At 46.5% G+C, this 25,892-nt stretch overlaps 1 protein-coding gene across 7 annotated transcripts in view; it reads left to right on the forward strand.

Moving 5' to 3' along the window:
* LOC115276590 (probable global transcription activator SNF2L2) overlaps nucleotides 1-25,661 on the forward strand; it is a 28,149-nt gene extending 2,488 nt beyond the window's left edge. For 4 of the 7 annotated variants that reach the window (XM_029920630.1, XM_029920633.1, XM_029920632.1 and 1 more), the window contains exons 2-4: nucleotides 11,982-12,242; nucleotides 15,690-15,819; nucleotides 22,586-25,661. In XM_029920630.1, the coding sequence (XP_029776490.1) occupies nucleotides 12,018-12,242; nucleotides 15,690-15,819; nucleotides 22,586-22,974 (744 nt within the window). In that variant the 5' untranslated portion in view covers nucleotides 11,982-12,017 and the 3' untranslated portion in view covers nucleotides 22,975-25,661. Of the gene's footprint in view, nucleotides 1-6; nucleotides 1,068-2,219; nucleotides 2,466-11,981; nucleotides 12,243-15,689; nucleotides 15,820-22,585 lie in introns of those variants that run through there. The other 3 variants (XM_029920631.1, XM_029920634.1, XM_029920629.1) reach the window with 3 other exon arrangements.
* Nucleotides 25,662-25,892: the final 231 nt, after the last annotated feature.

Below are 25,892 nucleotides of genomic sequence, written 5' to 3' on the forward strand. Positions count from 1 at the left end.
GGGCTCGGGCGCGGGCCTAGGGCTCCGGCGGGGACACCCGCTCCGCCCGCGCCGCCGCCGCATGCTCGGCGAGCCCCGCGCCTCTTTTTGTTCCGCGTCCCCCAGGTAAGGAGCCTGCGCCGGCGCCGCCCGCGGAGTGCCGAGCTTTCCAGCTCTTTCCAGCCGGCCCCCTCCGGTCTCCAGGCTCGCCTTTCCTGCAAAGTCAGGCAGGCGGGGGGGAAGCGGGCTTCTCGCCCTCCGATCGATCGCGTGGAAAACTTTCCAGCGGGAAGCACCGGGAGGGGGAAGAAGAAGGCCTTGCCGGGTGCTGTCGCTTGTCAGTTCTTTCTCCTCCGGGTCCGGAGAGTGGAGTCGCTGCGCCCTGGGGCTGTTGCACATTCAAACTTCGGGCCTAAACGTGCCTCCAACTCTCGCAGGATTTACTCCAGCAATAAAATAAATATTCAGAGTCGTCCATTTGGTCTTGCCAGGCGTTTGGATTTTTTAAGAGAAGGAGACAGGCTCGGGAGTCGAGGAAAGTGGGGGTGTCGTGCAGAATCCATTCCTCCTTTAATGTCTGCGCCGGGTGTTATGTAATTTTAGTAGCACATGGGTGCAAAGCCCACGTTGGGCTTCTCCCCTCCTTTGTTTATATAACTTTTGGGAGAGTTTTGCAAGGTTTCGCCTTTTTTCCTTCCTCCCTAATCTGGTGGATGTTGGTGCTTTCGAAACAAAGCCACCCCACCGGGGTTAATGCCTTATGGAGAGGTGTCATCATTGTCCTCGGGTCAGTAGGTAGACTGTATTCCTAAGTGTGTGTAATGTTAGAGCATAAGGAAGGCATTAAGGATACGCGTTTGTCTACTGCATGGAGTGGTTATTTTTAACGACTGTGCGTCATGAGCAGCGGAGTTAAATTTTAAACTTCCATTTCAGAGGACTTTTTTATTTACACCTGGTTGTTGCATGCTTTTGGGAGCAGAATGCCTGTGTGAACAGAGAGATTGTTGCTGGCTTGTTGGGTAGAAGAAAATTTTTGTCTAAGCACCGGAGACCCAGAAGGCCCTGAGAGTTGTATTCAAATCAAAGTCATGCCCAGTATTAGGTGTGTGTATCTACACTTACATATGCACATTCTAATATTTCAGTCGTAGTTTCCATCAGTAATTTGAGGGGGCCACCGCCCCAGCTTGTTTGCCAATTCTAGACTTGGTAAGCTTCAAGCCTGCCTTTAGCACACCGGTTAAGTGTTAAGAGGTGTGGCAGGTTTGAATCCCAGTTGGGTCATTGTTATGCAAATCCAGACACACTTTCTCCTTTAGGGAGCTAATTGCGCTTTTATTTTCCTGGACTTTTACTTATTTATTTATTTTTTAAGCTCCCCGACAACTCAGATGTTTGCACCTGGAAAAGAGAGGATCTGGAGATCCCTATTAGGTACCAAAGATATCCACTGCCGTGGATGGAGAAACAAATCCCAAACCTGGACACCGCGGTCCATTTCCCCTGTTGGAGGCGTTAGGAAGAGATGCCTTGTGGGTAGAGAACGTTGTGAAATAAATGAGGAGTTTGGGTTGTGGGAACCCTTGAAGGATTGTCAGAGGTGAGGGCGTTCTTCTTCACTGCCGGCTTTCTCTTGGGAGTGACATCCGTTCCATCCCAGCTCCGGGACTAGCGGCGCTGTGGCGTCTCAGAAAATATTCACCACAAGAGTGTGTTCAAAGCAGCTTTAGATCTTTTCTTTTGTTCGGTTTTAAAGTGGTTTTTGAGCATCTCTCATCAAGTTTCTTGAAAAGTGCTTTGACCAACACCTGAGGCTTGGAATTGACCAAAAAAAAAAAAAAAAAAAAAAGTGCCTCTGCTTGTATTTTACCCTTAATGCTTGAATTCTGTTCCAGATATTTCTGGCAGTATAACTGGAAAGTAACACTCTGGCAAATAATTATTTAAAAGTTCTTTTCTTTGATTGAGGTAAGTCATTTGCGGGCCGCTATAAAAGCACGTTCTGTTCTCTCCAGGAGACCATTGTGATGCCTCTCCTGTTACTGTAGTATTTTTGACATTTCATTTTAAAGGCTTATTATGTATTGGAGCAAGACCATAAAAGAGAAAACTTTCATAAATTATAAAAGTGGCCGTGTCCTCCAGTGTTTTCATGGCCTTTTTTTTTTTTTCCTTCAGAAGTCTTCCTTCGTAAACAAGGCCTTTGTTCGCCAGACTCCCCTAGGTCAGCAGCTTTTTGATACTCCAGAGAAACAATAAATCACGATTTGTGACATCTTGACATGCTGCCATGAGCACTGAATTATCACAAATATCGTGCGAGGCAGCGTTTGCCAGCGCCTGGCGTTATCAGGGAGCCTTGACGGGGCCTGACTTCAACCAGCGCCAGTTCTGAGTCTCCCTGTTCGTGGTCAGCACGATTCTAAAGGAAGCCATGGATGGTTTGTTGCTTAACATGAGTGGCCTTGGACACCTCTCTGTAAGTGAGTCACATTCTCTTCTGCGGTATTTCTGGTGAACAGATGAGAAAATTTCCCTAATGGGAAAGTCATATTTGAGAGCGACTTCTGATTTTCTCTTGTCACTTTTTAAAAAAAATTTTTTAAAGTTTTATTTATTTTTGATACAGAGAGAGACAGAGCATGAGACGGGGGAGGGTCAGAGAGAGAAGGAGACACAGAACCGGAAGGAGGCTCCAGGCTCTGGGCTAGCTGTCAGCACAGAGCCCGACGCGGGGCTCGAACCCACGAACGGGAAGATCTGACCTGAGCCAAAACTGGATGCTCAACGGACTGAGCCACCCAGGCGCTCCCCCTTTTTTTTTTTTTTTTAATGCGAAAGAATTATCTTCTGGATCCCTCCTTGTCCCTAACTGTGTTGGGTAGACTGTTTTGGACAAACAGAGAGGCTGAATTTTCTGTCGTCTTTGGAAGAGTTTGTATCATGGAACTTTAATGTCTAGCCCGTCGTAAAAGTCCTGGGCCATTCCATAAGGAGTTGGGAACAGAAAATACAGATGGCGGTGAAGTTATTTGGGAGAGTATTTAGGAAGGTCTGAAATGTGTCTTCGTCTCTGCAGAGAACGCAGTGACTTTATATTTACCCCTGAATATAGACGTCTCCACCTCAGTCCTGCCAGAGTCATTATGAAAGATGGCATACTTATTTTGAGGTATTTATCAGCCAAGTTAAAGGGGATCTTGCAGCCTGGGTTTGGGAAACTTTTCAATCTCATTATTGTTTATGATGACTTAATTTTCTCTCATCTTCATGGAGTACTTTTCCTTGAAAGTATTCGGGATACTTTAGAGAATTTAAAGATACAGTCAAATTTCGAGCGCCTAGGTGGCTCTGTAGGTTAAGCATCCAGCGTCGGCTCAAGTCATGATCTCCAGGACAGTGAGCTTGAGCCCTGCGCCCGGCTCTGTGCTGGCACCTCAGCCTGGAGCCAGATTTGGATTCTGTGTACCCCCCCGCCCCGCCCTCCCCTGCTTGCACTCTGTTTCTCCGTCTCTCTCTCTCTCAAAAATAAATAAACATTAAAAAAAATTTTAAGGATACAGTCAAATGCAGGTTTTAAAGATGCAAGTTTTAAAGATACAAAGATGCTTGAATAATTATACCTTAGCAAAACATATAATAGAGCTGATGAAATTCAACAGCTACGTAGCTCCGTCTTTAAAAGGGTGTTGAATATAAACATCATTTAATCTTAAATATGAGTGAATAACTCATTAATTCACTCATTTGGAATGTTGGTGTTGATACGGAATACAGGATTTTTGACTGAAATACTGACATAAGTGATTCTCTTTGGACTTCTGGATTTATAATATGTGATTATGTAATTGAAGCTAACTATGAATTGTGAGGATTTGTTCATATGTAAGACTTGCAGAACATTCAGACACTTATAATCAGGCCATATGCCTGTATGATGTAAAATCTATAAAAGTCACATTTTGTTGTGATTAGGTGTATACGCATCAACTTAAGACTCAGTCTCACACCAAGGTACCATCTACCACCATGCAAGCACTAATGCATTAGAAACTTTTTGGAAACTGATCTAATTTAAATAGGGGCTGACCCTTTTGTGAATTGTTAAGTGGTGTCTATAAAAATAAATTTGAAGTTTAAAAACCATTAAATATAATTAAAACTCCCTGCCTCCCTTTCTTAAAAAAAAAAAAAAGCAGAATTCAGAATTGGGAAATTTAAGTGACTTAAAAATAGACATAGAGTCTCTGAGCAAAAAATATCAAGATATATTGTAGGTTAATAGCAATCCAGGGAAATTATCTTATCATTTTGTGTTTGGATTGTGGTTCCTGTTTAGGATGATTAAATATTTCTTCACCTCCTTGAATCTGTGTATTCCAGTTGTTGGCATCCCACTGGGACCTAAGTCCTTGAACTTGGACATGCAGTGTCCACAGGAATGTCCTCTCCCATCCTCCCCCAGTGCTTTTCAAGTGGGTGCGTGTTTACCTTTGCTGAATCTGCAACTCTTCTGTACTTTGCTACTGCGCTGTATTTATACATGTGCTAAAATGCTATGAAGCAAAGCCCATAATTCCGTAAGAAATAAACAAGCTACAGTTGAGAATTTGTGCTTTGAAGAATGTTTCCGAGCATGTAAAGCTGTAGAATAACATAAGGTCAACTGCACAGACCACACGAAGCTGGGAGAGGTCAGGGTGAGCTGTGATGGGCCTGGGAGATAGATAGGGTATCTGAGACGGGGGTAGCCTTATGGCCAGAGGAGGGTGGGGGTTGAGGGTGGAGGAGGTGGGCTGCTGATCATCTGGAAGAAAATCCAGCGATCACAGGGACCGGTCTGAAGACTCCATGAGACGACATTTGACTTGATGGCTCCAAGAACGAGGTTCCCGCCAGGGAGAATTTGTGGAAAACAACGTTGGAAGCGGTAGGAGGCTCAATGGCCAGGCTAAGCGTGAACGGCTTATCCAGGATGCGCTAGAGGCTTGTCTCAGAAGTTTTGGGCAAGGGAATTCAGGAATGAAAATATTGTAGGTTCACCTGTGGGTTCAAGTCCAGGGTGGGAATTGAAGCCCTTGAAAGGACCCTCGCCATAATGCACGTCTTCACACCCCAGCTCACCAGGAACCTTCGCACGTCATCTTTTACTTCATTCACATCAGAATTGTGGTTGTAGCCGGTGACTCTTTTGCCTGTGTTCTGTGGATGAAGAACTTGAAACTTGAACAGCTCAAATGAACTGTGTAGCAATTTCTTTTTAATGGCATGTTAGCGAGTAAACGGCCATTATCCATTTTAATTGCAGGGAACTTGAAGGGCTCCTTGAACTTTTGTTGCTACCGAGAAAGTCGGGCATATTAAAAACCATCCGTCACGTCCCTGGGGTCCATTCAGCAAATAAGAGTCCAGTTTTACTGCTAAGTCAGAGTGTGCTATCTCAGCCAGAAGAGTTTGTAAAATATGTCTTCCAGACTCTTAGATGTTTAATGTACTAATAAAGTTATCTTAGCAGACAGAGCAGGAGGTGGCTGTCATTGATTCTTATCAGCGTCCCAACTCAGGTTGCCTCCCAGAGGAGCCTAAGAGAACCTGGGAAGGATGGTTGCACTTGTAAATATGTGTGAGAGCACATTTCATTGTCGGTGTGGTGGGCGTTTACGTCCTTAGGTTTTGACCAATGGCCTAGCCCTTTGGGTTCACTTAGTGTTAGGGATGATAGTAATGCATGATAACCTTTATACCTTATAATGGACATGAGCCCTGGGTCGGAAGGATGCTTTGCTGAAGTGCTTTTGTTGAGGGACTTCTGGTACTTTGGGTTTTCTCGGAAGCAGACACGCTCCTTAAAAGACTTTCTCCCTTTTGGAAACATGGGCTGTCCTCACGGAGGAGGTCTTGGGATTGCATTCCAGGTAGGCTCTTGGATGAAGGTGCCTCGGAGGTATGTGCTGGGTGCTGGTGTTGAGAGCCAGGTTGCTGTCTAGTGTGGCCTGGAGGCTGGTGGGGCGGTAATCAGCTGCTAAGGCATTTTTGTCTTGTTATCTTTTGTCCCTCTCTCCCACCGAGCTGCCTTGGAGCCTTTGCCGGGTCTGCCTCCGGGTGAGGATGGTCCCAAAGCAGGTTATTTGAAGGGAGGCCAGCAGGTAACATCCTAATCTGTTTCCTTGACTGAATGACAAAAGAGGTCACAGAAGTCCAGCAAGCAGGGCACAGGTTTTTTTTTATCTAACCACCTTTTATTTATGTTTATTTTTTAACTTTTTAAAAAATTTACTTATTTATTTTGAGAGAGAGAGCGGGGGAGGGGCAGAGAAAGATGGGGTGGGGAGAGAGAGAGAGAGCCCCAAGTAGGCTCCGCACCGTCAGCGCAGAGCCCAGCTCACGGGGCTCGAACTCCCAAACCGTGAGATCCTGACCTGAGCCAAAACCAAGAGTCGGATGCTAAACCGACTGAGCCACCCAGGCGCCCCAAATCCAACCAATTTCTAAAACATGTTCGACTTTGAACGGGAAACTGACAAGGAAGCACAGGGAGAAAAATGTCTTCCATGCTCGCTCGTCTTGAGTTTTGGGTCCAGTAACAGTCATGTTTAACTTCAAGCCCAGTGCAGTTATGATCCGTGGTGCAAATCACGCCACACACTGTTTAAAGTTGCCTGTCCCAGGCCCAGGAGCACGAGGGCTTTGGTCATATTTCACTGTCCATGCCGGCAACCTTGGGCTCTGAAAAAGAAACTTCGGGTAGATTTATTTCTTTTATCTTCACTGCTGTTCCCCTTGCCCTCGCTCCCCGGTGAAGAATGGCAGTGCTCCGGTAGGAGAAACTTTGTTACTTCTCGGAGGGGAATTATCAATCCCATCAAGGAAAAAGCAACACAGAGAACGCGAAGCCCTTCAGGTCAGGAGATGTTCTGGATCAGCAAACAGACATAAAAAGAACTCTTATCTTAACTGTCTCCTGAGCCTTGTAGTTCTCCCATTAACAGCCAGAAAAGTTTATACAGACCAGAGCTTTCCTCGGGGATGCGAACTGGGCCTAATTTTTATTTCTAATTTTCCACCTTTGACCTGTGCCCCAGTCTTTCTGTGACCCCAGCAGTGAGAAAGCCAGGATTTGCCCACGCTTCCTGATGGCGTTTGGTAAAGAGTTCCGTGAGAGGTATTGTCTAGTCAACGTGGGGGTTTTTTCCCCCAGACTCTTTCGTGACGAGGAAACCTAAGTGTCTAGGGAACTTTTGTTCATTCGCTAGTCGTCATTCATTCATTCATTCATGCTTTTTTTTCTTCGAGGCCTAGCTGAAGTGTCATCTTCTCCAGGAAGCCTCTCCTGATGCCCCCTTCCTTCCTCCACCCTCCAGGCTGCAGGCCTGCTCTCTCCTGTCCTGTGACTGCTCTGGACAGCCTCAGCTGTGCCCCCTTCTTGTTTCGCAGGAGCTGGCATTTGGTTTTGGTTTTTGTTTTTTACCCCTCTCGCTGCTGTGTATCCATACTTGCAGAGCCTTGGGGTGAGCCCTCGGGGCCTTTTCTTAAGTCTTTCCTGCCTTGTGCCCAGGGAGCCTGAGGACGGGAGGCCCCAGGCTGTTTGATTAGACATCACCACCCTCCCTAGTCCACGACTGGTCTCCAGCTCCTAGGATCTCTAAGGCTTCTCTTCGCTCTCCCTTCCTTCCTAGATTGATAGATCATCACAGCCACGTCCTGAGCCCCGCAAACCATCCCTTCTCCCACCAGATGGTTGTTTCCATCTAGGCTTCTGTGCCCCTCTCTTTGCCTGCCTGCACACTCTCGCCGAGGGGGCCCCACTGGAAACCCTCCACCCCGCCGGACGGCCTTGCCTGATGGGTGCTGTGGCTCAGTCCCAGGTTGGGACTAGAGATAGAAAGCTCTACTTTACAGACGTGACTTCTTTGGGCAAGCTGCGTGGTCCCTTCCTGGCTTCCCGTCCTCCTCTTTTCAGTGGGGATGTGACGAAAACTTATCCTCCACTTAAGTCACTAACGTTACTGCGAAGACCTTGTGGGGGCCTTTGAATCTGACTCCAGGCTGGGGTCTCTGGTATCCTGGTTGACTGCGGTGGGACAGTGAGGTGCATATTCTGTCGGGGTCGTCACGGTTAGGCTGGCAACCCTTAAGGTTCTCTGGAGTCAAATTCCTATTTAATCCGCTCAGGGGAGGGGGGGGGTTGGGGCTGAGGGAAGGCATCTGGGGTGACTGTGGCTTTGGGAAGCTCTGACGACTTTCATTTTTAAAAAACGCACGCTCCGCAGTTGTAAAAGCAGGATCAGGATGCAGAAAAGACAGAGCGTAAGGACCGGGCCAAGAGCACAGCGGCCGGCCCCTGAGGGAGTGCGTTATGCAGAGGACCAAGACACCTGGAGGGGCCTGTACCCATGCTGGGGGTGGTCTCTGGGCCTTACCCCGTCCCCGCCCCCCAGACACATTCCCTTCCTTGTATCAGCAGCATCATTGTGGAACAAGCCAGTGCTTTTCCGGGACCATGTCCACCTCTTCCCACCTACACCCCTCCCTCCCCGCCCCAGCAACACAAAATAACAGAAGAGTCATGAGCTTTAACCTGTGCAGAGACCGTCTCTCCAGCCTCTCAGGGTAGACTCAGCCGTCCCTTCCCCCCCCCCCCTGCTGGGCCCACCCCTATGGCTGCCTGTGGGCGTCTTGTCATTGGTGCTTTGAAGTGGGAAGAAAGGGGTTCGATTCCTAGAGATACCGGCTGTGTTGGTGAAGCTGGCGCTGAGTTGGCCAACACTGGACTTCAAACCCTAACCACAGGGACTTAGTAGTAACCCGGCCTCTGCCTGAGAGCTGACCGGCTTTGTAGTTTTCACCCTGGGAGTCGCTGTGCGCTGTGGGCGTCTAGTTAAGTCCTCAAGAAGTACCATAAAGGTGCCAGCAGAAACCAGGAGAGGGGGAGAGGGGCCACTGGCTCCTCTTCGAGAGTCACTCCTCTGCAGTGTCATACCTGGGTGCTGGCGGCCAGGCAGGAATCCTGGGACAGCCCGGTTCGGCCCGTGGAGGGACCCCCATGATCGCCACCGCACACAAGATCGCAGGAAGTCTTGGAGATGCTTCGAGTCCTGGGCAGGCAGGTGGGGGCCGCCTTGAGGTCCCCCTTTCTCAAGCCCAGAGGTAGCCAAGAAGACTCCAGAGGAAAAGCAGTCTGTCCGGGGCCCCAGGGGCAGTGATGGTCCTGGGACCGGAAGACAGATGAGCATCAGCCTCTCTGGACACCCGGTGGGAACAGCCAGAGTATCCCATTCAGAGTGTGCGATTTGCAGATTGCTGCCCGCCTGTAGGGGGGGACATGCCCTTCATCTCTTAAACCCCAGGGTCACTCAGAGCTCCTTTCTTTCGTTGGCCTGTGCCATCTCGTGGACGGCACGCATCAGGCCCGTGCCTCGGAAGGTTCTCTTGGGATTAGAAAAGTGTCCCCCACTCTACACGATCATCTGTTCACCTTCCACGTAAACACCCGGTACTTTTCTATCGCCCCCTTCTCATCTCTTTTCCCCTTTAAGAACCTTTTAGCAGTTTCCTTTAACAAAAAATGAGGAGCATTTTTATGGGACAGCACACAACTATAATCCCAGCATTCCGCCGGATTCCCAGATGAAAGTGGCCGCATGTGCGCCGAGCGGCATTATGGGAAAACAGAGATCAAAATACCAAACGTGACCCGTGGGACTCCGGGCTGAGTGTTTGTATCTTCATTGTTCAGACTTGGGGTAGGTTACCGTAAGGGCTATTGAAGCCCATTTCAAGGTAAACCATAACAGGAAGTAAGCAATTTCCTTTTATTCACTAAAAAATAAAGGGGTGTATTAATTTGCCGATACACATGAAAGAACATTATAACGTGTAGTACCTCTGAATTGACGTCAGCTTCCTAAATTTAAAATGCTGACCAGTCCAGTGTGTACTGGGGGGCGGCATGCAAAACAACAACCAAAAAGTTACTTCCGGCTGCTTTGTGAATCACAAAGAATAAATAATAATATTTTGCTCTCTAGTGGATTCAAGGCTATAATTCACCCTTGAAACTTCCCTGTTGTTTTAGAAACCACTGCAGCTGGGTTCTCCGAGTCCCATCATGGGTCAGCAAAACGGTGGGTTACGATCACTCCCAGGAGCCTTCTGCTTGCTCCCTGTGTTAGCCCCCATTCATTCATCAGAGTGGCTTAAATCCTTGCCTACGTTCCTTGGATCCCTTTATGTGAGCCCGGCTCAGGCATGCATTACTCCCTAATTTTTATTTATAAGATAACTGACTCTATTAATAGTCTGCTTCTGGAATTTGTGGGCCATTCATTCGCCTCTTTTTAATTATTATGAAGTTATTTATTTATTCATCTTGAGAGATGGAGAGAGTAATGAGCAGGGGAGGGGAAGAGAGAGGGAGAGAAAGAATCCCAAGCAAGCTCTGAGCGGTCGGCACAGAGCCCGAGGCGGGGCTCGAACCCATGAACTGTGAGATCATGACGTGAGCTGAAACCAAGGGCCAGATGCTCAACTGACTGAACCTCCCAGGCGCCCTTACATCTCTTTTTTGCTGAGCACTTCCTACATGCGGGGAGTGAGGAAGAGCAAGACCGTGCCCTCAAGAACCTTACATTCTAGTGATTCAACAAGAGGTGAAAGCCAGTAGCTAAGAATGGAACTACTGTGGTTTTTCGGTGTGTTTCCCCTCTAACATCATCTCACCGTGGAAATACCCGGGCTGTGAGTGCCCGGGTCCCTATGGTTAATTCCGTCCCTGCCCCTAAGTAGTGGATAAGCAAATCACTGAGGGTGTCTCATTCTGTGTTCTGGGGATGTTGTCTGATGGCAGAAAAGTGTTTGTGTGTGCAGATGCTTGGGCCCCCGATTACCAAATGTCCAGTGTCACATTTACTCTCGCCGGTGGTGTTCATTGATGTCCATCGGAATCTGGGAAACAATTTCTCTGCTCGTTTTGGCTCCTCTCCAAGATGTACTTGTACCCACACCATGAGGCATTTCCCCAGAAAGGGCGGGGACCAAGAAATCTTGGGAGTGTGGGTGATGGACTGTTGCTTTGCTGAAATCAGAGAACCGGAGTTTCCACACCTCGTCGGTGCTGGGCCCAATCCTGTACTCATGGATGACCCTTCTTGGGAATCTTAGACCCCAGAAGAAGCCTAGGATGAGTGCCTGCCTCAGCTTTCCAAGTGGTCTTCATTCAGTTACTTACTGGCAGGGGGAAACGCAGTTTAAACTCTTTTCTTCTGATCGCTTCTGGACCGCGGAGATGGTGGGGAAACAGTGCTTCGTGAGGACTGGGCACTGAGCTGTGTCGGTACACCTGCCGACACTGCCTTTCCGTCTCAGCTGGTGGTTGTTCCATGTTGGGGATTTGGACCCATCTATCTGTTTGACTCAGGCAACCCCCACTTCTCCCCACCCGCCCCCGCCACTGCCCCCAGTGGGCATTCCCTTTCACTGTCAATTTCTGAAATTGTACTTCTTTCCCCTTTTAACTATCTAGCATTCTCTGAAGTTTCGAATGCTCATTCACTTAGGACAACGTGTCTTGGTTGGATACACGCTTAGGGGTTTTATGTTTTCCTGGCTTTGTGGGGGTTAGTGTCTTGTAAGGTACCCAAGCTAGTAAGTAATAAACAGCATCTGTTGACTTCAGTAATAAATTTCAAACTTGTTTAGAATTCTGCTTATGTGTCAAATTTGAGTTTCTCCAGCAAGTCTTTTTTGTATCTTAGATGATTTATATCTTTCTGGGGAATAATTTAGAGTGGTTTTTTTTTTCTCCCTTTTAAACAAGTGGTCTTCATAAAGACCAGGGCAGATGGATATATATCACACTCACTCAAACATCTGGACGAGACAGGGCAGTTCTGTTTGATGTTTGTTACAGAAATGGCGCTGTCAGAGGCTAACAACTGTTTCATTCTGATCCCAACATCATGCTTAAGATACTCCTTTCTCTTTTCTTCTTTCCAACGCAGCATCACTCTACTGACTGGCCGAGACAGGAGAAGTAGATGTCCACGCCCACAGACCCTGGTGCAATGCCCCATCCAGGGCCTTCGCCAGGGCCGGGACCCTCTCCTGGACCAATCCTTGGACCTAGTCCAGGACCCGGACCATCCCCAGGTTCTGTCCATAGCATGATGGGGCCGAGTCCCGGACCTCCGAGTGTCTCACACCCCATGCCAACAATGGGGTCTGCTGACTTCCCACAGGAAGGCATGCATCAAATGCATAAGGTAAGAGTTTATTTTCTTGTTCACTCTTGTCCTCTGAGTCATAGATGGCCAGTAGCTCTGATAACCCCATCTCTTTTTTCCCCTACCATTGTTAACAAGAGAATCAACCTAGGACTTCGTCTTATCTTGTATATTATTGAAAACATATGTTCCGAAGCTCTTTTTATTGTTACAGATGCTGTACAGGAAGATCAGATCATGGCTTTTTGCAAAATACTAGATAGAATATGCAGTTCTGACAGTCTGTGATTTGTAGGTTGCGGGTATTTTGGCCTGGTGAGTAAGCGTATTAGTGAGCAAGTCTTGGTTCTTTTCCAACCGTGGATGTTAAATAACATATCATCCACGAATGGATGTATTGAGATTGATTCTTCCCTAAAAACGTTGACATTTATTTAAAAAAAAAAAGATCCCACAGAGTGAAAGGAAAACAAGTCATTTCCTAAGGGATGTTTTTAAAAGACTATCAAAATAGAAGAGTTTCTCGGGAATCCCTAACATGCACTTTGCTATCCCTCTGTCAAGTGGCTTTATTCTGATTTTGGAAGAGGGCCGGGGTTGTGCCGAGTACAGGTCTCTGTCTGTTCGATTCGGGACTACGGTTATAATAATCTGTTTACGAGGCTTGGATGGTTGCTGTAGGGATGATCCGATCAGTACACCTGGCATCAGGCCTTTGCAGAAGATGCAAAGAAGAGAAAACAGCCTTTTGAGAAAGCCAACAAGGGCGTGTGGCGGTTTGCTCTGGTAGCCAGTGAGAATCGGTGAGGCCGCGGCACGTGACCCGAGGGTCGTGCCCCCTGAGACACGTAGAGGTTTCCCATCCCCTTTTTGGATGTCGTCACACATGGACAGGCGCGGTGGGGCTGCCCCTTGGTTTTAAGTAGGCAAGCTGTGTAGGGTGTCGGTCCAAAACAGAAAGATTCCAGCAAAAAAGAGCAAGTCTTTCCTCTGACCGTGTAGGTCAATTTTAAGGTAAAGCATCAGAGCCCGAAAAGTGCAGACCCATTTTATTTATTATTTATTTATTTATTTATTTATTTATTTATTTTGTTTATGTATCTTTTTTTTTTTTTTAACAGATTTTGTTAGTGAATATTTTCAAATCAGGAAAGTAATATATAGTTCTTTTGAAAAGTCAAACCAAGAAAGAAACGGTCAGGGACATCTGGGGGGCTCAGTCGGTTACGTGTCCGACTGTGGCTCAGGTCATGATTCACAGTTCGTGAGTTCGAGCCCTCTTCGGGCTCTGTGGTGACAGCTCGGAGCCAGGAGCCTGCTTCATGTTCTGCATCTCGCTCTCTCTCTGCCCCGCCCCTGTTCATGCTCTGTCTCTCTCAAAAATGAATAAACATTAAAAACAATTAAAAGAAAAAAGATATGGTTAATCCTGGCTTCACCCTAGGTGACAGCTTTGTGCTTGCTTTCCGGACCTTATCTTTCTCTTGGTTCAGTGAAAGTACTGTGTAAGCACAGGTCTGCATATATATGATTTTTCTGTTTGTTTTTCTTTTATTGTAATAGAATAATCGTAGCATCACTATTAATTCTTCTGAAATGTTCTCTTTTCACTTACCATATTCACTTAACATATATCCCTAGGTTCTCTTTCTGCTTTTTCATTTTTGTTTTTGTTTTTTGTTTGTTTTTAACATGTTTTTAGCTGTTCAGGTACCTAAAGAAGTAAAGCTGATTCTTTTTCATATCACAGTGTTTAGAAGACATACTGAATATACAGACGTACTGAAGTCTTTACATTGCCTTGTGTTCCTATTAAATTAATTTGGGAGCTATTCTAGGTCTGATCTGTCACTAATAGGCCTTAGCCCAAATGGGTTAAATAATTTCAGGATGGTTTTAGGCTGTGTCCCCTCCCAAATGAAAGATAAAATGTGAAGGCAAGATTTATCTAACCTTTAGAATTATTTAAGCATTTGGAAGTTACACGTATGACTGAGCGTTGGGTCAGTGGTAGGTTTTTGCCCTGGTTTGCTTTTATCGGTGATGATGGCTTCTGATCCCTTCTGTTTTGTGACCTAGCGTTTTTGTAGCATTTCCTATACTCTCTTCCCTCCTCCCCACCCCTGTTGGTACTCCTTTTTGTTTCATTTTCTTTCGTTTTGCTGAGTTTGCTTTGGTGTTTTCTTTCTTTCCCATCCTGCTTTTCCTTAATCCCAGCCCCTCTGATGATGCCTTGCGTGGGGACCTGGCTAAGCACCTAGAGTTCACACCTGCCGCCCAGATGCCTTCCCTTTCTTCGAGTCCTTTTACAGGCCGCTCTGTTCCTTGTCTTTCTCCTCCTTCCCCTTCTGAGATTCAGCTTTTTGCTTTTCAACATCGCTGGAAATAAATAAACAAGTGGCCTAAATACATCTGCTTGTGTTGCCTTGATTTCCTCCCTATTATTACTATTTAACAGACTCAGAGACACTCTTTATACCAAATTCTTCCCATTTTTCTTTTGAACATCCTCTTTATGGTAAATTTCTCCTCTTTTCAAGTGCGCGCTTTTGACTCTGCAGAAATTAACTTTCCTTTCTGTAAAACTGCAAACACTCATACTTTCTTGCTCGAAGTCATTTGGTTTCTATAAACTCCTGGAAATCTTTCTTTCAGGCTGCTCTGAAAATTGCTCTCCCAGTGTGGGGAGGAATAGACTTTTCCTTTTTTTTTTTTTTTTTTTCAAACCCATGCTCCGTTGCCCAATTCTGGATTGGATTAATGTCCGCTCAATGGCTCTTTATCGTGAGCCTGTTCCGTACGAGGCCTCATGTCCTGTGAACAGTCCCTGCATTCTTAACTTTTTTTCCAAACTCTGCCTTGAATCGTTTTCAAGACCGCTTCTCTCCGGGGTGTAGGCTCGCCCGTCGGACCTTCCTTCGCTTGGAGTGTGTGCTCCACTCTGTTCCTCTTTTCCCGATGCATGGAACCTTCCATTTTCGACTTTTAAACTTTCCACATTGTTCTTTCCCCTCTGATGGAAAAAAAAAATTACCAAAAAATAGACCGTTACAGATGTTTCAAATAGTCTCCCTTCAGACTTTGCTCTGTAACTTCATTGTACCACAGGTTTCAGGACTTACTTAAAAGGGTATGGAAGAGAACTTCTATTTGTCTGCCTAGTGAACAGGACTCCCTTTCTATCTGTAGGTTTTTGACATCACCAAAAGAAAAAAAAATCCAACTGTTTACAGCTTTAACTTTGACTTACAGACAGTTTTGCTGGCCCTGGTGATGTAGTCTTATTTTTTTTGTCCCCATCTATAAAATATATGTAATGTCTATAATAATACAGGCAGTCTAAGTATAAAAAGAGATGATTATTGTCTGAGCCATAGAAGACTGGGCCACAATTTTGAAGACTTGAAACGTGAGGGATCTTCAGGGTCCAAATACAAATTTTGTACCTTACCGTGGCATCTAACTGACGTCCTTGAAATGTTTCAGCCCATTGATGGGATGCACGACAAGGCGATTGTAGAAGATATCCATTGTGGATCCATGAAGGCCACCGGGATGCGGCCCCCGCACCCAGGCATGGGTCCTCCCCAGAGTCCGATGGATCAACACAGCCAAGGTTTGTGTCTGCTACGCACCTCATATTGGCTCTGTTCCATAGCCTTCCATCTTTCTTATTGGTTATTTTATTTGTTTTTTTAATATTTATTTAATTTTGAGAGAGAGAAGAGAGCATGAGCAGGGGAGGGGCAGAGAGAGGGGGAGACACAGAATCCAAGGCAGGCTTCAGGCTCTGAGCCATCAGCACAGAGCCCGACGCAGGGCTTGAACCCACAAAGCGTGAGATCATGACCTGAGCCGAAGTCGAATGCTCAACTGACTGAGCCACCCAGGTGTCCCTCTTGTTGGTTATTTTATTTTATTTATTTATATTTTAAATGTTTTTAATGTTTATTTATTTCTGACACAGAGAGAGTGTAAGTGGGAGAGGGACAGTGAGAGGGAGACACAGAATCTGAAGCAGGATCCAGGCTCTGAGCTGTCAGCACAGAGCCCAACACAGGGCTCGAACCCACTGACTGTGAGATCATGACCTGAGCTGAAGCCAGACGCTTAACTGACTGAGCCACTCAGGTGCCCCCCTGTTGTTGGTTATTTTAACTGTAACTTCGAGAGAACGTGCCTAAGGGAGATCGAATCCTGCAGGCTTCATTGCTCCTTCCCCCACCAACACGACTATGATTTATGTGGGCACTTTTGTTTACAAAATACTAATACATTCTCCCAGCCACCCCGCGTTCAAGCAATCTGCAGAACGCTTTGTGTACTTTGTGCGACTTATTCCTCGTAATCTTGCAAGGTAAATTAGGGAACCCCACTACTGCAGATGGGGGGCAGTTAAAGCACCAAGAATTTACCGTGTTTTCCTAAGTCTACACACCCAGTAAGTGACGGGGCCAGAAAGAGAATCCACGTCTGCCTCCAAATGACAGCATAGACGTGAAGGTAAGACGGGTGCCCTGTGTCCCTTAGATCATATGCTCTTACGTTGTCTGTAAGGTGGCTTTTTTTTGGCAGCGGAATTACCTGTCGTTGTTGGTGGGGTGCTGGATCAAGTCTCCGAGGGCCGCCGTAACAAATTCCCACAAGCCCGTGGTGAGGTGGGGGTGGCTTATGACAACAGACATTCTCTCACGGTTCTGGAGGCTGGACACCTGACATCACGGTCTCAGCCAGGCCGTGCTCTTTCTGAAGGCTCTAGGGGAGAACCCTGTTTTGCCTCTTCCCAGCCTGTGAGCGTTGAGAGCCTGACACCCCTTTGCTTGCTGGGCTCTCATTCCAGCCATCTTGGTCTCCACGTGACGTTTTCCCGAGTGTCTGTGCCCGTGTCCAGATTTCCCTCTTCCCAAGGACACCAGTTCCTGATTTAGCGTCTTCATCCATTATGGCCTCATCTTAAGGTGAGGGGATAAGGCCTCCAAGATCCTGTTTCCAAATAAGGTGGTATTCATAGGTCCTAGAGGTTAGGGCTTCATATCTCTGCAGAGGATACAATTCAGCCCACAATACTGGCCAATCAATATATGATATGTTTCTCTTCTCCTCTGTGCCTTCGTCCCTCACTATTGAAGACGTAGTGGAGATATCTCCAAGTCTTTGAGTACAGTGCAACCTGTTTTCACACTCATTTTATGGTCGTTTCAGCATGCAAGGGCGTGCATTAATCTAGAACCAGTTAACCCTGATATGTTGATATAGAATTCAAAGTTTGTGGTTTATGTGTTGTTGTGTGTACTCCTTTGTAGTTTGATATGTGTGGTTTTTTTCTCTATTCATGATCAGCCATCCATCCATCTGAGGAGAGATTTTTTTAACTGAGGATTTAGAGAAATGCGTTCACAGTTTTAACAGATACATAAATAAGCAAATCATGGGGGCATAGGAGTGCGTCTTCATTAATATTCAAGCAGGTTTGACACTCCCAGACTCCAGTCTGAATCCTGACAGCCGACCGGTCTAAGTGTCTGTCGCAGATGACTCACCAAGTGTTGACCACCATGTTGTCAGAAAAGCACCCTGATTTATTGGGACTTTCTGCAGTATGGGAAGAAAACAATTTGACCCATTCAGTGTTCAAGAATGGATTTAGACAGCACTTCCAGGTTTCACATTTAAATTCTAAGGAGCCAGGTGCGTCCACAGAGACAATATCCACCTCATTTGTACTGTCTGGGAGGAGTAGACACGTGACAGTCAGGGATCCTCAAAGCCGGGTGCCTGCTCTGTCTGCTCCCTCTAGTAGGAGGGTCTGAGCAGAGCTCCAACACAAAACACTTCTGATGCATGAACTTTATGTGAGCATTTTAACTTTATGTGTCTTAGAATTGCTCTCATTGCTTGATTCCTCTTGTTCTTTTTGGAATCTCCAAGACACTGGCATGATGTCTAGCATATAACTGGAGATAGACACCTAGTTAATTTCGTTCATTTTGGTGGAGAAGTGAACTGATGCATTCGCAAGTCAATGGTTCTAAATAGATACTAATTTTTATATAATTTCAGGAAGTTATAATTACTTGGAAATGTAGAGGTCTGCATTTAAATGGAGTCAGAATTAGCATGTAATATTTTTCTCTATACTAGCAAAGTGCATTGCAGGCTGGGGAATGAGTTATTTAAAAGCATAGTTTTGAGTGCCGTAGTATTGGTATAATAGAGTCTTATTCTATATAATGATCTAAAAGGAATTTAGACTCTGTAATAGCATGTATCTTTAAAAACCCCATTGTAAAAAACCATTTATAAACACACAGGTATAGAGAGGTGTGGTATTGATTAGAAAGCTGCCAGCTTTAACTACCTAGCAACATATTAGGTTATTTTAAAGTATTGGTGGAGAAGCAAAACCGTTTCCTTCAATAAATAGTGAACTGTGTACCTTATGGTCCCAATGATAGCATTGTTTATTTTTAGTCCATTGGATAGAAAAAGCCTTCAAAGGCAAGTGTATACTATTTGATGTGTATGTGTGTGTGTGTGTTGTGTATGTATGTGTGTGCAAAGAGAAAATTCATATAAAAATTGGCACTTATAAGTTCAAGTTTATTAAAAGGAAAGACATGACTGAGGCAAGGTGAAACCGGGGAGATGATGGCCCTAGAAGACCAGGGACATGAAACAGCCGCTTCTGGAGCAAATCAGACCAGTTCAAAAAGCGTAGACTCCGTATCAACACTGCCATCCTGGAGATGAATGTGTTTCCCTCTCGGGCAACTTCTCTCCCGTTTTCTCAACGAAAGACAATTACTAAAACATGATATGTTGTTTCATCGTTTAGATCACATTTTTTTCTTCAAGTTTTATGGAACGTAGGAAAAACAAAATCTCTCTCTTCGGGTGAAACTGTCACATTTTTAATGTCATACTGTGATAAAATGATTCTATTACCACCCCCTGTATTTTCTAGGGGGAAGAGAACTTCCCATCCCCCACTCCAGCTTGTCACATTCAAGGTGAAATTTGGTTGCGTTGACGAATTCCAGAAAATGATTTTTATTTCACTCTCAGCTTCTTCCTTAGCGAATTTGAGGTGAACTTAATCACTGTCCCTAATATAACTGTGTCACCTTCCTCCCTTGCTCCGTCTTGCCTGTACTCCATAGTTTAAAAGAGCAATTTGAGGGGCACCTGGGCGGCTCAGTTGGTTAAGTGGCCAACTTCGGCTCCGGTCATGATCTCATGGTTCATGGGTTCGAGCCCCGTGTCGGGCTCTGTACTGACAGCTCAGAGCCTAGAGCCTGTTTCGGATTCTGTGTCTACCTCTTTCTCTGCCCCTCCCCCACTCATGCTCAGTTTCTGTCTTAATAAGAAATAAACATAAAAAAATTTATTGAAAAGAGCAATTTGGTAAACAGTTGAGCTTAGACTGGACTGTCTGGTGTTTTGGCGCATTAGGTATCATATGGCTTGTCTAGGGGTAAGCTATAACTGATTACCTTAGGAAACTGGAGAGACCGGAAGACAGAGACATATGACCTATTTCAGTGTAGAAGGAATATCCCATCTATGAGGAAAATGCCAGTAGGAAGGTTTTACTAGCAGGTTCTCCCTCTGTGGTAGACAGAGGGTTGACCACAACAGTGTCAGGAAGAGGTTTCCATAATGAACAAATTCCCACTTTGCACCAGCGTTACAATCAAGGGGCGAATGTAAGCCTCATGAAGGAGGAAGCATGCTAATGACAGAGTTATGTGTATATTGTAGGTCCCTTCTCATCGTTTTATTTTTTTTAATGTTTATTGTTGAGAGAGAGAGAGAGAGACAGAGCATGAGTTGGGGAGAGGCAGAGAGAGACACACAATCCAAAGCAGGCTCCAGGCTCTGAGCTAGCTGTCAGCACAGAGCCTGATGCGGGGCTCGAACCCACAAACTGAGATCATGACCTGAGCCGAAGTCGGGCGCCCACTGACAGAGCCACCCAGGCGCCCCTAAACATTTTTCGTTGTAAGTAGCCACATACTGGACTTTACATTTCTGCTGGCCCTGCAGGCTGCTTTCAGATTCAAGGGCATTTTGTTGGCGAACTTCTATGACTAACTGGAAGCCTAGCGGCTGAGTGGTTGCACTTCCTTATGAAGAAGGGATTTGGAGAATGAGAGTGGATCTTCAGTGCAGGATTTCTCCGACTGGTGCTCTCCTTACACGCATCGATTGGCCAACATGTATGTTTGCCTTAGAGGATCAGACTAAATTTGTTTCCCTTTCCAAATAGCAATTAGAAATACAAGAGATTACATCCTTCCCCTCCCCCTCCCTTGCACATGGTGACGGTTGAGTCCCCAGTCATTGTTGGTCAGATATTCTTGGGCCTCTGTGATCCCACGTGGATGCACAGAGCTCTTTCAGCCCAGCCCCAACGGGGGCTCAAACACAAAGCAGATGTCTAATAAACGCCTGTGTGATGACCTTTGTGATAATTGTGACTTGAGTACATTTATTAAAAGGCAGTGACCTTTAATCTAATATTTTATATTGTGTCTTAGGACACTGGTGACTTGATTAATTAGCACTTAGATTGATTTGGGACAGCCTTTAGGCAGGAGGCCGCTCTGTTCCCTCCTTCACTCCACCTTGGATCTCCCTGCAACAGTGCTCAGTCGTATGTTTTTCTAGGAATTCTTTGGCCGGGATATGGAGTTCATCTCCTAAAAATGACTTCCTTAAAGTATTTTATGCATTTTTGACTTTTCCTCCCCAAGAAAAGTATTCTGAAGTTTCCCATGTAGATTTCTTATAACCCAAAGAGGTTATTACTCTCTTGTTTATGTTATATCATAAATGGTTCTAGAAGATTGGTGAGACTTTCAAGTCTCTAACTGATGTTTATAAAACCAGATTAATATTAGACCCTGGAGAAAACATGGACACATTGGAATCAGACAGACTTTGGTTTGAATCATGGAGCCACCATGATCTCATTCTGTGACCTTCAGTAACTTGCTCACATTCTGAGCCGCAGTTTCTCTATTTAAAAAAAAAAAATGAAGCGTGGGCACCTGGGCGGCTCCGCCAGGTAAGCACCCCACTTTGGCTCAGCTCATGGTCTCACGGTTCATGGGTTCGAGCCCTGCATCGGGCTCTCTGCTGTCAGCTTGGAGCACGCTTTGGATCCTCTGTCCTCCTCTCTCTTCCCCTCCCCCACTCATGCTGTTTCCCTCCCTCAAAAGTAAACATTAAAAAAATAAAAATAAGAAAAATTTAGAAACAAGGGGACAACACATAGGCTCTGCGGATGTTGTAGGGGTTGACGAAATAATGTATACTCCACTCCTGTCCCTTTAATACTCCTTGCCATGTCTCTCCACTCCTGTCCCTTTAATACTCCATGCCCCCACCAGCCTGATAGCCCCTGGCCAGACCACCATCTTGCCTCTGGATGACTTCAGTCCCTCGTACCCACAGCTAGAAAAGTCTCTGGGGACTGATACTCCCCCAGAATCATCACCAGTGACATAAGCAGTGACGATGATCCTGAGAAAAGTTACCTCAGGCTTCTTCCTCCTCTACTTTCCTGGGATAACTTGGAGGCACGTTATTTACCTTACGACCCAGAGCTTCCACCGGAAGTCAGTCTGCAGCCACCCACTATAGTAGCCGCGTCCCTGCCTCATGCCCCCCTTCTATACCCCTGCCAGCATCCCCTCGCCTTCCAAATAAATCCCCTGCGCTCAATCCTTACATCAGGCTCTGTTTCCAGGGGGCACTCAACTTGGGTAGTGCCTACAACAGTGGAAGCCGTCAGTAATTGTGCGTAATAATAAACCAGGTAATCATTTGCTGTCCTCACAGGAGACCCTCCCTTCCCCTCTGCGATATCGAAACACCTCCAGGTTTCATTGTGTCCATGGGGGCTACTCTTAATGGACTCTGCTGTCCCCTGGTGCCTTTCGTCTAGGTGTGCGGCAGCCACTGACCGGTTACCTTCTAGGACACAGGTGGCCTTTGATCACTTGACCTGTGGCTTGTCCTCATTGAGGTGTGTTGTGACTTAGTATGAAAAAAAAAAAAGAATAAACTATGTCTTTAATCATTTTTGTATTTTGAAATGATACTATTTGGGGGTTTGTTGGTGTCAATGAAACATGTTATTAAAATGAGCTTTGTTTCTTGTTAATGTGACTCCTAGGGAAATTTTCATTATATACCTTTGGCGTATGGAGATTTGATAATTCCATGTACTTCTGTGATCATTAAATGGTGTCTACTGTACATTCCTCCAAACAGGCGGTGCTGTTGCAGAAAACCATCCCAGGGGCCAGGAATGCCTGGCTCGCAGGTCACTGCGGACAGGACAGCGGGTGACCGCCTCTCCTGTTTTATTCCAGGGTACATGTCGCCGCACCCGTCTCCGCTGGGAGCCCCCGAGCACGTCTCCAGCCCGATGTCGGGGGGCGGCCCGACCCCACCCCAGATGCCGCCCAGCCAGCCGGGGCCCCTCCTGTCGGGCGACCCGCAGGCCATGAGCCAGCCCAGCCGAGGCCCCTCGCCTTTCAGTCCCGTCCAGCTGCATCAGCTGCGAGCTCAGATTTTAGCTTACAAGATGCTGGCCCGCGGCCAGCCGCTCCCGGAGACGCTGCAGCTCGCAGTGCAGGGGAAGAGGACGTTGCCGGGCATGCAGCAGCCGCAGCCGCAGCCGCCCGCGCAGCCCCCGCCGCCCGCGCAGCAGCCGCAGCAGCAGGCCCTGGTTACCTACAGCAGGCCATCTGGTAGGTGACCGCGGCGCCCGAGGACTGAGCAGCACTGCGGAGCGCGCCCCATGCCCGGGCTGACTTAGCCCTTTGTTGTACCTCCTTAACCCCTTCATCCTGCTTAGCTCGGTGGGCCAGGACCCTTGGGCTCCTGGGCTGTACGGTCCCAAGGCAGGAAGCCATATAGCCCCCGTGAATCTGCATTCTCTTTCAGAGGGTTCAAGTTCTGTCGGGAAGCCCGTGCACACCCCCCAGGTTAGCAACCCTGCACCCGGTGCGCCCCATCCCCAAAATGCGCCCCTAGAATCCGCCCTCCGGGGAGCCATCTTCATGCTGATTTATTTAGTTCTACCCATTTTGTGTTGAGAAAGGCATTGAGGGAGGCTTCCAAGGCGCACACCTGCAGTGAAATAATGATCAGGTAGGAAATCAGAAGCAAAGGGAAATAGGAATCAGGGTCAGGGAGGTCAGGGGCATGGGGCCCTCCAGAGCTCACAGGGTTGCTGCCTCCAAGCTTGCAAAAGGACCCCGGTTTCCTGGCAGTCAGGAGAGGGCAGAGAGTCTGGTACTGAATCCTCGCCGTTGGCAACTCTATAGCACGCTGATGCCTCAGAGGAAAACCGAGCCTTTTCTAGCGTCAGGTAACAAGGTAGATTTTCCAGGTGGGATTATTTTTTTTAACTTTTGCTATTATTATTGTAAAAGACCCCGCGAGACAGAGGCATCAGTGACATTTGTTCATAATACATCGAGTAACAGAATCCACACGCCCTATGTCTTACATATCCCTGGAATCAGAGCGGGAGCTGAGGGGTTATCTAACAGGTGGAGATAAGACGGTCCTCTGAAGGGCCCTCTGGTGGTCTGGCTTGATCCCACTGGTGGAATTCAGAGGTGCCCCAGGCTAGGGGTGGGCTTCCATGCGCTTTATTTTCTCTGGCAAGTTTTTATTGTTGTTGTTAACTACCAGATAAGCAAAGAGTTTATGGTTCTGTTCTGACCAGAGCTTTGAGTCCCAGGGAGTTTTGAATTCCAAGGGTCTTTCTTGACCTGACACCCTTTCCTGTGAATAGTTCCCCCTCCTTAGGGCAGGCCACGACTTGCTGAGTCCTGCAAACAGTCGGTTTAGGAAATGGGTACTTTTTCTAGGTTTGGGGACTTAGGCAGTGGGGAAGAGTTCAGATTATGATTATGGTTATGATTATGATTAGGTATTCTGCCTTCTGAGTTTTGGTGTCCTTTCTGGTAGGGATGAACTCACCTTGTTAATTGTGGATGTAGCCTTAGGAATGGGTTCTGAAAGAGTAAGAAAGGACCACGTCCGCTTCAGATCTTTGGGTTGTGACCACGGGGCTTTGGTAGGAGAAGGATCATATGGCTCCGAACCTCAAGGTCTAAAAACGTGGTAGAGGAAAACCCCACAGAAGATGGTAGTTTTGCACATGTGATGCATTTAGAGGTTTTAAAATGGCGTGACTCCAGCTCTGGGGAAGCAGCCAGATGGAAGAAAGAAATACACGCATGTCTCTGGGTGCATGGCTGATACTTCGGGAGCATGCACCTTGATCAGCGGCCAGAACCTTGCATGTGGGACACATCTAGAACATGGTGCGTCGGGACTCGTGTACCAGCTGTTGGACCCCAAGAGCCTGTGTCTTCACCACTGCCCATCCTGGCTGCCTTGTCACGATGAGCTCACCACCAGGGATAGAACCACGTCCCAAACTGTGTGCACCAGATGCAAGCATTGTAGTCCTGTGAGTGTGAAAAGGAAGCGCATCTTCACTCCTGCTGTAGTGCCTTTTAACTTGCTCTCTAGACTCCATGTCAAGGAAATCGGCACATCTTGACATCCCAGGTCTCAGAGTAGTTTCCAGTTGAGACTGAATGACAACAATCAGATAGTTAGGCACCTCCCAAGAGTAGGGGTGTGGGACCCTGTCACTAGGCACACGTCACCACATATCAAAGCATGTCCTGGGGTGCCAACTCATCGCAGACCTCCGCAAGCAAGCATCGTTTTGTTTTGCTCTGTTTTGAATGACTTACACTTAGCGGGAAAACATCCCAAAGCATCCTTTAAGGAGGCAGCAAAGTGACCAATTCATTTCAGATACCTTTTCACCCAAAGTTGTAATAAGACTCCACGATGTACTAAAACTTAGGGAACAAAGTCATGGTTGTCTGGATGCTCCTGCCGAGCCCCAGTAACACAATCCTGAGTGTGTTTTCTGGGTTCTCTCCAGAAGACAGGGCTCTACGTCTCTATGCATCTCCGATGCATATCTCCATTTGTCCCTAATTAAAAAAAAAAAGTATTATTGTGTTTAAATCCCTTTACTAATAATTAAGGAAACAATCAGTTTTTAACTATGTCCACTGACCTGGAGGTAGCTACAATTCCATTTTTCTTTTGTCCCGCTTTGTAGCATTATTCATGTGTGAGGAGAACATTTTGGGCTGAGGTAGGCTGCCTCAGACCTCCCCCAGAGCTGTAACTCACCCAAAGTGGCGTACTCCTCATAGACCCCGCTAGAGAATTCCTGCTTGACTACAGGAGTTGTGCACTGAACAAATACTTCTTCAGGCCTTGCTTGCTCTGGGTGCCGCGCAAATGTAACCCATCCTCTTCCTCATTTCATTTATTTTTTTCTTTTATAGATACTAAGGCAAACTTAAAATTAGGAGCCATAATAAAAGGGTTTTTTGTTTATTTTTGGTGTGTATGGAGGAAAGAACCTTATGATAGAAAGTAAAAATTTCACTGCCAATTTTCTTCAGTGCCTGTCTCCTTCGCCCCTCCTTCCAGGTACATAAAATTTCTAGGTATGCTCAATGTAAATACACTATTACATTTATTTTGTTTTGAACCCGCGGAAACCACTTCCATCCTTATTTAAGGCACAGAATATGGAGGAAATGTCCTAGTGTGCCGGAAAACAGT

The sequence above is a fragment of the Suricata suricatta genome, chromosome 13 (genome assembly GCF_006229205.1).
Source record: "Suricata suricatta isolate VVHF042 chromosome 13, meerkat_22Aug2017_6uvM2_HiC, whole genome shotgun sequence".
Taxonomy (NCBI): domain Eukaryota; kingdom Metazoa; phylum Chordata; class Mammalia; order Carnivora; family Herpestidae; genus Suricata; species Suricata suricatta.